At 42.7% G+C, this 14,496-nt stretch overlaps 1 protein-coding gene across 3 annotated transcripts in view; it reads right to left on the bottom strand.

The window, feature by feature from the left end:
• TRAF3 (TNF receptor associated factor 3) overlaps positions 1 to 14,496 on the bottom strand; it is a 124,427-nt gene that overhangs the window by 12,309 nt on the left and 97,622 nt on the right. For all 3 annotated transcript variants that reach the window (XM_073578018.1, XM_073578016.1, XM_073578017.1), the window contains exons 5-7: positions 12,446 to 12,613; positions 2,276 to 2,356; positions 1,975 to 2,049 (exon numbers count right to left, since the gene is read on the bottom strand). In XM_073578018.1, coding sequence (XP_073434119.1) covers positions 1,975 to 2,049; positions 2,276 to 2,356; positions 12,446 to 12,613 — 324 coding nt within the window. The remainder of the gene's footprint in view (positions 1 to 1,974; positions 2,050 to 2,275; positions 2,357 to 12,445; positions 12,614 to 14,496) is intronic.

The raw sequence follows: 14,496 nt of genomic DNA, 5'->3' as shown, positions 1-14,496 counted from the left end.
CTCATTTCACCAGAGCTGGTTAAAAGTAGCTGAGCTGTGATTGGTTGCTATGAGCAAGTTTTCCCACTTGACAACACCTCAGCAGACATTGACATGGTGGGAGAAATCTAGCATCCCTGGGAACAGAAGCTCCCAGCCATTGTATGCCCCCCAAAAAGGAGCAGAGAGCACATGACAAATGAATCCCCCCTCCCGTGCCCATATACACATCACACATCCTCCATCCTATAGGTACATCTTCCCTCTTAAAGGGATTATTGGTATGGAAGTCAGAGCAAATCCATCCAGCGCTTTGGTTTTTACCCCAGGCCTCTCTTAAAGGGATCCCCGGTATGGAAGTTAGGACCGTTCCACTCAGCTCTGTGGTTCTGACCCCAGGGTCTCTTAAAGGAATCATTGGTATGGAAGTTAGGGCAAATCCACTCTGCGCTTTGGTATTGACCCCAGGCTCTCTTAAAGGGATCTCCTGCATGGAATTCTTTGCCTCTTTGCCACAAAGAATTCCTTGTATATATGTAATATGTACTTGGCGATAATAAATTTTATTGATTTTTTATTTTTTATTGGAGTTAGGGCAAATCCCTCAGCGCTCTGATTCTCACCCCAGGTTTCTATTAAAGGGATCATTGGTATGGAAGTCAGGGCAAATCCACTCAGCACTTTGGTTCTGACGCCAAGCCTCTCTTAAAGGGATCCCTGGTATGGAAGTTAGGACAGTTTTTCTCAGCGCTCTAGTTCTGACCCCAGGCTGATGGGATGATGTGGGATATTATAGTGAATGTGGCTATGCGGAGTGGGCGGGGCTCTACACTCAGCTTTATATATATATAATCATTATAATTTGTTATAACTAACCGTAGTTACTTACTATGCCCAGGCGGCGCCAGGCTCTTCAGCTAGTAGCTGTTATATTCTTGTAACGAGGAACAGTATTATAGTAGTTATATTCTTGTTCATAGGAGCAGTATTATAGTAGTTATATTGTTGTATATAGGAGCAGTATTATAGTAGTTATATTCTTGTACATAGGAGGCAGTATTACAGTAGTTATATTCTTGTACATAGGAGTAGTACTATAGTAGTTATATTCTTGTATATAGGAGCAGTATTATAGTAGTTATATTCTTGTATATAGGAGGCAGTATTATAGAAGTTATATTCTTGTACATAGGAGGCAGTATTACAGTAGTTATATTCTTGTACATAGGAGTAGTACTATAGTAGTTATATTCTTGTATATAGGAGCAGTATTATAGTAGTTATATTCTTGTACATAGGAGGCAGTATTATAGTAGTTATATTCTTGTACATAGGAGCAGTATTATAGTAGTTATATTCTTGTTCATTGGGCAGTATTATAGTAGTTATATTCTTGTACATAGGAGCAGTATTATAGTAGTTATATTCTTGTACATAGGAGGCAGTATTATTGTAGTTATATTCTGGTACATAGGAGCAGTATTATAGTAGTTATATTCTTGTACATAGGGGGCAGTATTATAGTAGTTATATTCTTGTACATAGGAGCAGTATTATAGTAGTTATATTCTTGTACATAGGAGCAGTATTATAGTAGTTATATTCTTGTATATAGGAGCAGTATTATAGTAGTTATATTCTTGTATATAGGAGGCAGTATTATAGTAGTTATATTCTTGTATATAGGAGTAGTATTATAGTGGATATATTCTTGTACATAGGAGGCAGCATTATAGTAGTTATATTCTTGTACATAGAGGCAGCATTATAGTAGTTATTTTCTTGTACATAGGGGCAGTATTATACCAAAGTTTCTGGTTGTTAAAAATGACCAGAAGCTAAGCAGCCAACCACTTACATATACTAATCTATATTTCTTTAACACCATAAAATTTGTACGTAATATTTTACATAGTGTTTTATTCTAGTATCAGATTAGGAATTTTCTGGTGTTACACTTAATCCCATAATATAAGAGATCAGAGAAATACTGACCTTAAAACTACAGCCATAGCGTTTAAAACCACAGGTACTCGGGGCATTCACACATTCTGATAAATGAGAATTCAGCTGCAGAGGGAGAAAATAAAAAAATTAATTTAGCTAACAAAAAATAAATAAATGAAAAAAATACATTCATTTATATATAATTTTCTGTACATTACATGGATAATCTGTACATTTGGTCGAGCAGTACAGACGGTTATCTTATCTTTTTCAACGGCTCAAGGATCGGTCATCAAGCGAGTGCACGACATAAGACCTTAGATAACTTGCAAGTTAGCAATTCACCTACCTCGCTTCTCAATAAACTTTTTACACTGCATTTATGAGGACAGGACACCACCACTGATGGGCAATCCATGTCTTCATGCTTCTGCAAAAGACAAGAAGCAAAGTTATCACACCTGCATAAAACAAGTGAAAATATTGCTCTCAGGTGGCTAATTAAGGTAATTTTTAATATATATTTGTAAGATATAAAAGATATAGTTACTCTTTTAATATTTTATATATAAATATATTCATGTAAATAATATTTGTGTGTGTGTGTATGTATATATATATATATATATATATATATATATATATCTATAGCTATATCTATCTCACACACACTCACTGCCATTCAAAAGTTTAGGGTCACTTAGAAATTTCCTTCTTTTTGAAAGAAAAGCACAGTTTTTTCCAATGAAGCTAACATTAAGGCTATGTGCCCATGTAGCGATTCTGAAGCAGAATAAACCTGAGCAGAATCGCGCACCCTGCTCCCGGGAAAACGCATGCGTTTTTTGACGCGCTTTTGTAAGCGTTTGTCAAGTGTTTTTGCATGCGTTTTCCTAAGCGTTTTTGCCCATATAATTGATGGTATGCGGAATTGCGTGTGATTCCGCAAAATTAATGACCATGCAGCGTTTTTAATCGCTAAGCGTTTCCGCAGCGGTTAAAAACGCACCATTGGCACAACATGTGCGATTTTCATTAAAAATCAATTGGATGCTTTTCTTAAGCGTTTCTGCAGCAGAATCGCTTGTCTAAAAGCGCTGCAGAAACGCTTAAAAAAACGCTACGTGGGGGGCGTGGCCTGGACCTCATGTAGGGAGGACGTGGAGTGAGAGAGCTCCTGCCCGGATCCGACAATAAATCCTGATTACCGGCACTGCTGACGAGTCCCACTGACCTGGAGGGCTGCAATATCTCCCTGGGCGTTTAGACAGCGGAGGATCCTTGGGCCATGTCGAACCGCAGCAGTAAAAAAGATAAGGAGACGCCGGGGCGCGCCTCTGCTACATCCAGGATGGCACCAGCAAACAACAAGTCGGCTGGTAGTGGAGCGATGGGAGCTGCTGGCAGGCTGGAACGATATGCAAGGGTGCCTCCTGCTGCTGCTCGATCGCCCAGTGCACAGACTGAGGCAGACGCTGGATGCAGCATGGAGCTGGAGGATCATCTCTCCAGGGAGGGAACAGTGAGTAAACTGGGCCCCCCTTCAGCCCAACATGTGCAGACACAGGGGCCTGTGCTGGAGGAGGAAGGAGTGGGGGATGGGGAGCAGCCGGAGTCTGTGACTGCTGAGCCCACACTGGGAGAAATCCTCGCAGCAATTAACTCCTGCAATACCACACTGGCCACTCTAAGTAATCAAATGGAGATTGTCACCAAGGACATGGCCTGTATTAAACAAGAGCTGCGAGGGGTGACTGCCAGGGTGGGGGAACTGGAGGAGCGTGTTGGTGCGACGGAGGATAAATTGCCACCAATAACACGGGAGCTGGGAAAAGCCACGCAAAATATTACAATACTGCTGAACAAGGTGGATGATTTAGAGAACCGCTCCCGTAGAAGTAATCTGCGATTGGTGGGGGTTCCGGAGAGGACGGAGGGGACTGACTCACTGGGCTTTTTTGAAAAATGGCTAATGGACACCTTTGGTAAAGATGTTTTGTCCCCATTCTTTACTATTGAGAGAGCACACAGGGTCCCTACGCGTGCCCCCCCGCCGGGAGCACCCCCGCGTCCCATCTTGCTTAAGCTCCTACACTTTAAAGATAGAGATGCTATCCTGCGCAGATCCAGAGACATTAAGGAACTTGCTATTAATGGGAGGAAAGTCTCCATTTTCCCTGATTTTTCCCTGGAGGTGCAGCGTAAAAGGGCGCAATTTATTGAGATTAAAAAACGCCTACGTGACTTACAGGTGACATATTCCATGATGTACCCTGCTAGACTGCGGATTGATGTGAATGGAGAAACGCACTTTTTTGATACGGCGGGAATGGCGCTGTCCTGGCTGGATATTAATGAGAGGTCCATGAGGAGGAAGAATACTTGAAGTTCTCCCTTTTTTCGCCACCAGGTGTTGTTACTCCTTTTTGTCTAGGACGCTATGCTGGTATAATTACTACTGTTCATTCCATTTCGGATTCAGGGCGGGAGCTGACCGGATTGCTGTGGACACTCGTTACAGTGACAAGCTGTGGACCCTTCTCCCTGCATGGACTCTGGGCGAGTTTTCTAGCCCTGATTCTCTCTATTTGAGAGAAATGTGCAAGTTACACTTGTGTTTGGGGGTAGGGGCGCTGTGCACTGGTGTGCAGTGCTCCCTCTCCCTCCTTTGTTTTTTTCGTTTGTTGTTGTATTCCCTAATTGTTCTGTGGGATGTGATGTGCGTCAGCCGTGTCGCCCAATTCATTGTACTGAGGGATGGTGGAGATTGCCTCTCTCCCTCGGGAGTGGAGTATGTTCCGATTTCTCATTTTTTAGTCTGCTCTTATGGCGATATCACTTAATATTGTAGCGTGGAATGTTAGGGGGCTCGGGGATGCAAATAAGAGATGTGCTATATTTACTAATATGCAGAAATTTCTCCCGGCTATCCTGTGTATGTCTGAGACCCACATGGTGAAAGATAATATTCATTGGCTAAGAAAGGGATGGGTTTCACATGAATATCATTCCACGTACTCGACCCATGCGCGGGGTGTCAGTGTGCTGGTGCACAGGTCCATCCCCTTCTCATGTACTAAATCAGTGGTTGACCCTGGGGGCAGATTTGTATGTTTGCTTTGCACGTTATACGGTATACAATTTATTTTGGTTGCCATATACATCCCCCTGCCCTATTCAGTCGAACCAGTAAAAAGAATCTTGTCTATTTTGGGTTCCTTTCCCCCTGCGCCGACTCTTCTAATAGGAGATTTTAATACATATTTGCATCCCTATTTGGATAAGTTGCATTCGGGAAACATATCAGAAGATGCAGCCTCAACCTCATTTGCTAGAACGTTAGTGGAGCTGGGTATGGTAGATCTTTGGCGTGTCCAAAACCCCACAGCCAGACAGTTTTCCTGCTACTCTAGCTCCCACCACGCTATGTCACGGATAGACCTGGCCATTGGGAATACACTCATGACCTCATATGTACGAGGGGTGGCCTACCTGCCTAGAAGTGTATCTGATCACTCGCCGCTACATGTCACACTTTCATGGGGACACCCCCTCACCCTATCTAGACCTATCTGGAAGCTTAATCCCTTCTGGATCCAGCTTATAGGGGGATCTTTGCATGATGCCATTCTAGAATATTTTCAACTTAATGAGTACTCTGCATCATCACACATAGTCTGGGATTCCATGAAAGCCTATGTCAGGGGCTTATATATTAGAGAAATATGCACACGGAAAAGCCAAAATAGACGCTACACCCAGAGTCTGATCCAGGAGGTGTCTGTTGCGGAGGCTGCGGTGATACTCAACCCGACAGAGGAAACTAAAAAAGCTTTGGAGAAGGCACAGGGGTCGCTCAGGGAAAACCTCATGTCGGCGGCAGCAAATAAACGTTATTTCCTCAAACAAAAATATTTTATAGAGGGGGAGGGAGTAGGACATTTATTGGCCACGGTCATTAGAGCACAGGACGGATCTTCATATATCAATAGGCTAAAAACGGACTCGGGTGGTCCTGTGACAGACAGTGCGGACATAGTGAGTGAGATAAGGAGGTATTATATGCGACTATACACATCAGATTGCAGTCTCACGGAGACTGAGATTGAGCAGTACCTGGATGCTCTCTCTCTCCCTGCATTGGCTGATAGCGATAGGAATTCATTGGATCGGGACATCCTGTTGGAGGAGTTGGAGGAGGCGCTTGGTCAGATGCAAAATGAAAAGGCTCCAGGAATGGATGGCCTGCCTGGCGAGTTTTACAAAACCTATGCACCCTTACTGCTACCTAAGCTACTTAAGGTATTTGAAGAGGCTGAAAGGCAGAGGGTCCTCCCGCCATCTATGAGGGAAGCTTTGATAGTTTTAATATTAAAGCCCGGAAAGGATCCAGGGGTTCCGGATTCATATCGCCCGATTTCCCTATTATCAACAGATGTTAAATTATTGGCCAAGGTACTCGCCAATAGGATGTCCCGAGTTATCTCATCTGTTATACAGAAGGATCAGACGGGATTTATCCCAGGCAGAGCCACATCTATGAACCTTAGGAAACTATACTTGGGGATTCAACATAGTTCTGGGGAGTTGGGGGGAAGAGCAATTTTGTCCTTAGACGCCGCTAAGGCGTTCGATAGTTTGGAGTGGGGTTTTTTGTGGGCGGTACTTCGGAAAATGGGCTTTGGACACAGATTTATAAATTGGGTGAGGCTGTTGTATGGCTCGCCGGTGGCGAAGGTTGGGGCTAATGGCAGGGTCTCTGAGTCTTTTCCTCTTGGGAGAGGTACTAGACAGGGGTGCCCGCTCTCGCCCTTGCTATTTGCTACTGCGGTGGAGCCATTGGCAGTTGCAATTCGGAAGTCCAGAGAAATAATGGGATTCAGATGTGGAACTGTGGAGTTGAGGATATCATTGTACGCGGATGATTTACTTCTATATTTAGATAAGGTACATTCCTCGATTTTGCCGGCAATGGAGGTCATTCGAGAATTTGGGCTGAGGTCTGGTCTTCGGATTAATTGGTCCAAATCAGCTTTAATGCCGATAGACCCTCTCCCGGCGGATTTCTCAGATTTGCAGATAGCGGTCCCTGTAGTTCGGAGGTTTAAGTATCTGGGTATAATTGTTAGTCCTGCCCCGAAGGATTTTCGGGCTCTGAATCTGGAGCCCCTGTTGCAGCGATTTAGAGCAAAAGTACATACTTGGTGTCGCCTGCCGTTGTCGAATATTGGTAGATCTAACTTAATCAAAATGGTAATGATGCCACAATTATTATATTTGATACATAATTCTCCGGTGTGGATCTGTAGGGACTTTTTTGCAAAAATAAATACATTATTCCGGGAATTAATTTGGAAGAAAAAACAGGCTAGGATTCGCTTGGAGATACTGCAGCGAGGGAAGGAGGAGGGAGGATTGGCGGTGCCAAACCCATTCATATACTTTATAGCCTCCCAGATGCAACATCTTAAGGGTTGGGGTAGAGACGGGGCGTGTGACAATGGTGGTGATATTGTGAGGGAAGGATCGGTATGGAAATATCCAGGGTGCCGGTTGGAGGTGGGAAGACGGCAGATAAATGGGGCACGATACCCCACGTTGGCTATGATTTTCAAGGTGTGGGATAGGGGTAAGTCTCTTTTGAAGATAAATGGGCCTACGGAATTGTGGCCATTGTGGCGAAATCCGGATTTGCAAGAGATCAAAAAGCTGGTGGGGTTCGGAAGATGGGAAGATAAAGGGATTTATCTGGTGTCACAAATTTTGCAAAATAATACTCTTAAGAGTTTTGAACAATTGAGAACAGAATTTCACCTCCCGCACGTCTTCTTTTATCAGTACTTACAGCTAAGACATGCATTGGAAAAACAGAGAAGGACAAATCCGGTGATAGTGACACATAATCAAACACTACATATGCTACTTACATCTGAGTCTTCTAGGGGACTTATCTCTGAATTATATAAAAGATTATTACCTGCCCATCTGGAGACATATCCACTGACTGCTGCTAAGAATAAGTGGGAACGGGACGTTGGCCCCCTGACGGAGGACCAGTGGTCCGATATTCTAGAACAGGTCCCTAAAATGGCGGTTTCTGAGTGCCAGCGGCTTTCGCAAATATATCTCATTCACAGGGTATATAAAACACCCAGCTTATTATTTAAAATGGGACTTAGGCCCAATACACAATGTGTTAGGTGTGGGCAGGATGATGCCCACTTGATGCATGTTATGTGGGAGTGCGGGCACATTGGGGATTTCTGGAGGCAGACCCTGGGACTCATAGCCCAAGTATACCATATCACAATACGACCGTCACCTCGTCTATGTTTGTTGAATTTGTGGGAGGAGGGGGTTGACCCGGACTCTGCAGTGGCCCTGGGAATAGCACGCATCCTGTATCAGGCAAGAAAGATACTTGCATATCATTGGTTGGATCCTATGCCACCAACATTGTCAGAGCTTAAAAATAAACTAAATAATGTCATCAGATTGGAAAGGGGGGCTTATTTAAAAAGAAATGCATTAAGAAAGTTTTACAAAATTTGGCAGCCATGGATGGAGTCACCGGGTCTCCCCTCGGGCGCACTGGTACGGGATGCGATGTTGGACCAGTTGCTGTTGTGCTTGCGATGAGGGGATGCTTGGGGGGTGAAAATAAAGTCTAGTGCCCTTTGTGGCGAAGTAGATTTTGAGTGGCGCGGTGGGAGGGAGCTGGGGTGGATTGGACCTGATATCCGTGGGGGACGGGGGGGGGCGAAATATGATGCGGAGTGGCGCGGCTGGCGGGGATGGTTTTCCCGCTGAAATGAGGCACTGATGTATAATTTTGATTTTTGTTTATTTGTGGAGCCATGTTGTTTATAGGCTCAATTTTATGCAAATATCTGTGTTTTGAGATTTCTTCTTTTTATTTATTCTTACACAGGAAGAGTTTTACCCTTTAAATAATATTTGCTCTCAATGTAAATTTTACTAGCTATATAAGATGTCATATTCTTTCTGTATTGATTCCTGAATGTTTAATAAAAAAGATCTGATTCAAAAAAAAAAAAAAAACGCTACGTGGGCACACAGCCTAAATGATTCAGAAATACACTCTATACATTGTTAATGTGGTAAATGACTATTCTAGCTGCAAATGTCTGGTTTGTAATGCAATATCTTCATAGGTGTAGAGAGGCCCATTTCCAACAACCATCACTTCAGTGTTCTTATGGTACTTTGTGTTTGCTAACTGTGTAAAAAGGCTAATGGATGGTTAGAATACCCTTGAAAACCCTTGTGCAAGTATGTTAGCACAGCTGAAAACAGTTTGGCTGATTAGAGAAGCTATAAATCTGACCTTCCTTTGAGCTAGTTCAGAATCTGGAGCATTACATTTGTTGGTTCCATTAAACTCTTAAAATGGCCAGAAAAAAAGAACCTTCATGTGAAACTCGACAGTCTATTCTTGTACTTAAAAATGAAGGCTATTCCATGCGAGAAATTGCCAAGAAACTGAAGATTTCCTACAACGGTGTGTACTACTCCCTTCAGAGGAGAGCACAAACCGGCTCTAACCAGAGTAGAAAGGGAAGTGGGAAGCCCCCGCTGCACAACTGAGCAACAAGACAAGTACATTAGAGTTTGTAGTTTGAGAAATAGACGCCTCACAGGTCCTCAACTGGCAGCTTCATTAAATAGTACAATCAAAACGCCAGTGTCAACGTCTACAGTGAAGAGGCGACTCCGGGATGCTGGCCTTCAGGGCAGAGTGGCAAAGAAAAAGCCATACTTGAGACTGGCTAATAAAAGGAAGAGATTAATATTGACAAAAGAACACAGAAATTGGACAGAGGAAGATTGGAAAAAAGTGTTATGGACAGACGAATCCAAGTTTGAGGTGTTTGGATCACACAGAAGAACATTTGTGAGACACAGAACAACTGTAAAGATGCTGGAACAGTGCCTGACTCCATATGTCAAGCATGGTGGCGGTAATGTGATGGTCTGGGGTTGCTTTGGTTCTGGTAAAGTGGGAGATTTGTACAAGGTAAAAGGGATTTTGAATAAGGAAGGCTATCACTCCCTTTTTGCAATGCCATGCCATACCCTGTGGACAGCGCTTGATTGGAGGCAATTTCCTCCTACAACAGGACAATGACCCAAAGCACACCTCCAAATTATGCAAGAACTATTTAGGGAAGAAGCATGCATCTGTCATGGAGTGGCCAGCGCACTCACCAGATCTCAACCCCACTGAGCTGTTGTGGGAGCAGCTTGACCGCATGGTACGCAAAAAGTGCCCATCAAGCCAAACCAACTTGTGGGAGGGGCTTCTGGAAGCATGGGGTGAAATTTCTCCAGATTACCTCAGCAAATTAACTGCTAGAATGCTAAAGGTCTGCAATGCTGGAATTGCTGAAAGGGAGCATTCTTTGACAAAAGCAAAGTTTGAAGGAAAAAATTAATATTTCAAATAAAAATCTTTTTTTCGAACCTTGTCAATGTCTGGACTAGATTGTAAATTCATTTGGAAACTCATTTGATTAATAAAAGTATGAGTTTTCATGGAAAACACAAAATTGTCTGGGTGACCCAAACTTTTGAACGTTAGTGTGTGTGTGTGTGTGTGTGTGTGTGTGTGTGTGTGTGTGTATATACACACACACACACACACACACACACACACACACACACATATATATATATATACACACACACACATATATATATATATATATACACACACACACATACATATATATACAGTGCCTACAAGTAGTATTCAACCCCCTGCAGATTTAGCAGGTTTACACATTCGGAATTAACTTGGCATTGTGACATTTGGACTGTAGATCAGCCTGGAAGTGTGAAATGCACTGCAGCAAAAAAGAATGTTATTTCTTTGTTTAATTTTTTTTTAAATTGTGAAAAGTTTATTCAGAGGGTCATTTATTATTCAACCCCTCAAACCACCAGAATTCTGTTTGGTTCCCCTAAAGTATTAGGAAGTATTTCAGGCACAAAGAACAATGAGCTTCACATGTTTGGATTAATTATCTCTTTTTCCAGCCTTTTCTGACTATTTAAGACCCTCCCCAAACTTGTGAACAGCACTCATACATGGTCAACATGGGAAAGACAAAGGAGCATTCCAAGGCCATCAGAGACAAGATCGTGGAGGGTCACAGGGCTGGCAAGGGGTACAAAACCCTTTCCAAGAAGTTGGGCCTACCTGTCTCCACTGTTGCGAGCATCATCCGGAAGTGGAAGGCTTATGGAACTACTGTTAGCCTTCCACGGCCTGGACAGCCTTTGAAAGTTTCCTCCCGTGCCGAGGCCAGGCTTGTCCGAAGAGTCAAGGCTAACCCAAGGACAACAAGGAAGGAGCTCCGGGAAGATCTCATGGCAGTGGGGACATTGGTTTCAGTCAATACCATAAGTAACGTACTCCACCGCAATGATCTCCGTTCCAGACGAGCCCGTAAGGTACCTTTACTTTCAAAGCATCATGTCAAGGCTCGTCTACAGTTTGCTCATGATCACTTGGAGGACTCTGAGACAGACTGGTTCAAGGTTCTCTGGTCAGATGAGACCAAGATCGAGATCTTTGGTGCCAACCACACACGTGACGTTTGGAGACTGGATGGCACTGCATACAATCCCAAGAATACCATCCCTACAGTCAAGCATGGTGGTGGCAGCATCATGCTGTGGGGCTGTTTCTCAGCCAAGGGGCCTAGCCATCTGGTCCGCATCCATGGGAAGATGGATAGCACGGCCTACCTGGAGATTTTGGCCAAGAACCTCCGCTCCTCCATCAAGAATCTTAAGATGGGTCGTCATTTCATCTTCCAACAAGACAACGACCCAAAGCACACAGCCAAGAAAACCAAGGCCTGGTTCGAGAGGGAAAAAATCAAGGTGTTGCAGTGGCCTAGTCAGTCTCCTGACCTTAACCCAATTGAAAACTTGTGGAAGGAGCTCAAGATTAAAGTCCACATGAGACACCTAAAGAACCTAGATAACTTGGAGAAGATCTGCATGGAGGAGTGGGCCAAGATAACTCCAGAGACCTGTGCCGGCCTAATCAGGTCTTATAAAAGACGATTATTAGCTGTAATTGCAAACAAGGGTTATTCCACAAAATATTAAACCTAGGGGTTGAATAATAATTGACCCACACTTTTATGTTTAAAATTTATTAAAATTTAACTGAGCCACATAATTTTTTGTTTTTTAAGATTTATGCATCTGTTAATAAATCCTGCTCTTGTTTGAAGTTTGAAGGCTCTAACTTATTTGCATCTTATCAAACCTGCTAAATCTGCAGGGGGTTGAATACTACTTGTAGGCACTGTATATACACATACATATATATATATACACATACATATATATATATATATATATATATACATACACATACACACAAATTTAGATTCTACTTTTATTATATGCTGTAATTTCATAATATATACACATAGAAAGATATTTTGCACACACAAACAGCTTTATGTTACAACTTTACCTGCATTTCTACCAGCGGGACTTGGTTCTTGCAGTACTGGCAGGGCATCTCTCTGTACTTGCATGTCTTCTCTATGTGGTCACTCAGATCCTTGCGAATAACCTTTTCCTTGCAGTCCGCACGAGGACAAGAAAGTTCTTCAAACTGACAATCACTTTTTAAATGTAACTAAAGAAACAAAAAGAAAACCACGAGTATTATTATAAACACGACACCATGAAGGACCCTCCCTGCGGCATGCAATTTGCCAACTGTCTACATATTATTTTGCCAAATTTACACTTAATACATTAAAGGTATCTCTGTCTCTTTGTGAACTCCAGTGCCAGCTCTTGATAATAAAGAGGAGATGTGAGCTATGCCAGCTGCTCAGAGTTTGAATCATGTGTGTAAATATTGTCAAAAAGCATTATGAAGGGCAGCTGGCATTACAAAGCCGACCTCCCACTGACTCCATATTTCCTAAATGGTGATAGGAAAAGGCCAACTCGTGACACAGAAAATTTTGTAGAACTACAAATTCATGCATGCTTTGACAGCAGCTACTTGGCATTGGGTGCTCAGAATGTCTTCATGTTTTGTCTTAAGTATTTGCTAAATCTGCTGCTAATACCCACAGGTGCATTTCGGTACGATGCCGGTGGAGCTGCTCCATCATTACTTTACATTAATAATTCCAACTATATGGAGGCAACTAGCACATCTGTAAGTGTAGAAGCCACAATTCTTGGAAGAGAAAGCGAATGTGACACTAGGGATAGACAGATAACGCTGCTGAAAGGTTTAGGATATCGTCGCTCTCGCTTAGTGTTTCACTGATTACATTCTCATTCCTTTATTTTTTAAATAGTCAGAAGATCGCAGTCTACAGAGATGAATAAAAATTGTATGATGGTGTCTGACCATATATGACCTTGTGAGAGGGAGGGAAGAAAGTGAGATAAAGAGGGAGGAAGGGAAGGAAGGGAGGGAGGAAGGGAAGGAAGGGAGGGAGGAAGGGAAGGGAGGAAAAGAGGGACAAAGGGAAGGAGGGACAAAGGCTAGGCGGGACAAAGGAAAGGAGGAAGGAAGGGGAAAAATAAGGATAGAAGGGAGAGATAGATGGAAAGATAGAAGATAAAGAAAGAAGAATATGAAAAATAAGGGACAAAAAAGAAATGAAGAAGTGGGAAAAGAAAAAGAAAAAGTAAAAGAAGGAAAAAAATAGATAAAAAAAATAAAGAGCAAAGGATAACGGAAGAAGGACGAAAGAAAGAAGCGCCGAAGGATGACAAAAGAAGGACAGTAGGAAGAACAGAAGGATGAAAGAAGGATTGAAGGATGGAAGAAAGTACAGAAGGACAGAAGAAGGACAGAAGAAAGACAGAAGAAAGAAGGAGAGAAGTACAGAAGAAAGAAGGGCAGAAGGCCTGAAGAGAAAAAGGACAAAAGGAAGAAAGACAGAAGGACGAAAGGAAGAAGGACAGAAGGAAGGTACAGAGAAAAGAAAGAAGCTAGGATGGAAGAAAAAAAGATGAAAGAATGGAGAGAAATAAAAAGGAAGAGGATAGATATAGAGGAGCGACGTTTATGTACACATTAAAGATATGATATATGAGTACAGTGTGATATTGCCCAACTGTATCAGTGCTTATGTAAAAGATGGTTTCATCTCACCAAATCCATGCAGTGATACTACGCCATCTGATAAGAATAGCGGGAGTCCCGAGTGGAGAAAACCAAGCTATATACCCTGTCGTGCGCCATGTAATAGTTCCCACCCTAACACATGCAGTACCCAAGTGTGGTCCTGTCACATATAAAGATCCCCATGTCCCCTTCAAAGGAAAATAAAACAAGAAAGATGTAAGATGGCCATAAATGGAATATGAATGAAGGACAGGGAGAAAAGAAAGGAAGAAGTATTGTAGGACATTGATCTGGTCATGCTTTGTATCAGGCGGCATGTAAACCTGTTGTTGCGTTTCCAAAAAATGGATTTCCATACACTTTGTCCTGATGTGCTCGGTAATTACAGGGCAGTAATATTTAAAGCAAAGCCTTGATTTTCA

This window comes from Dendrobates tinctorius, unplaced genomic scaffold, assembly GCF_039654945.1.
Source record: "Dendrobates tinctorius isolate UK_male_01 unplaced genomic scaffold, ASM3965494v1 ptg000058l, whole genome shotgun sequence".
NCBI classification, from domain to species: domain Eukaryota; kingdom Metazoa; phylum Chordata; class Amphibia; order Anura; family Dendrobatidae; genus Dendrobates; species Dendrobates tinctorius.
The sequence above is the reverse complement of the archived record's forward strand: the minus strand, read 5'-3'. Positions and strand labels throughout refer to the sequence as shown.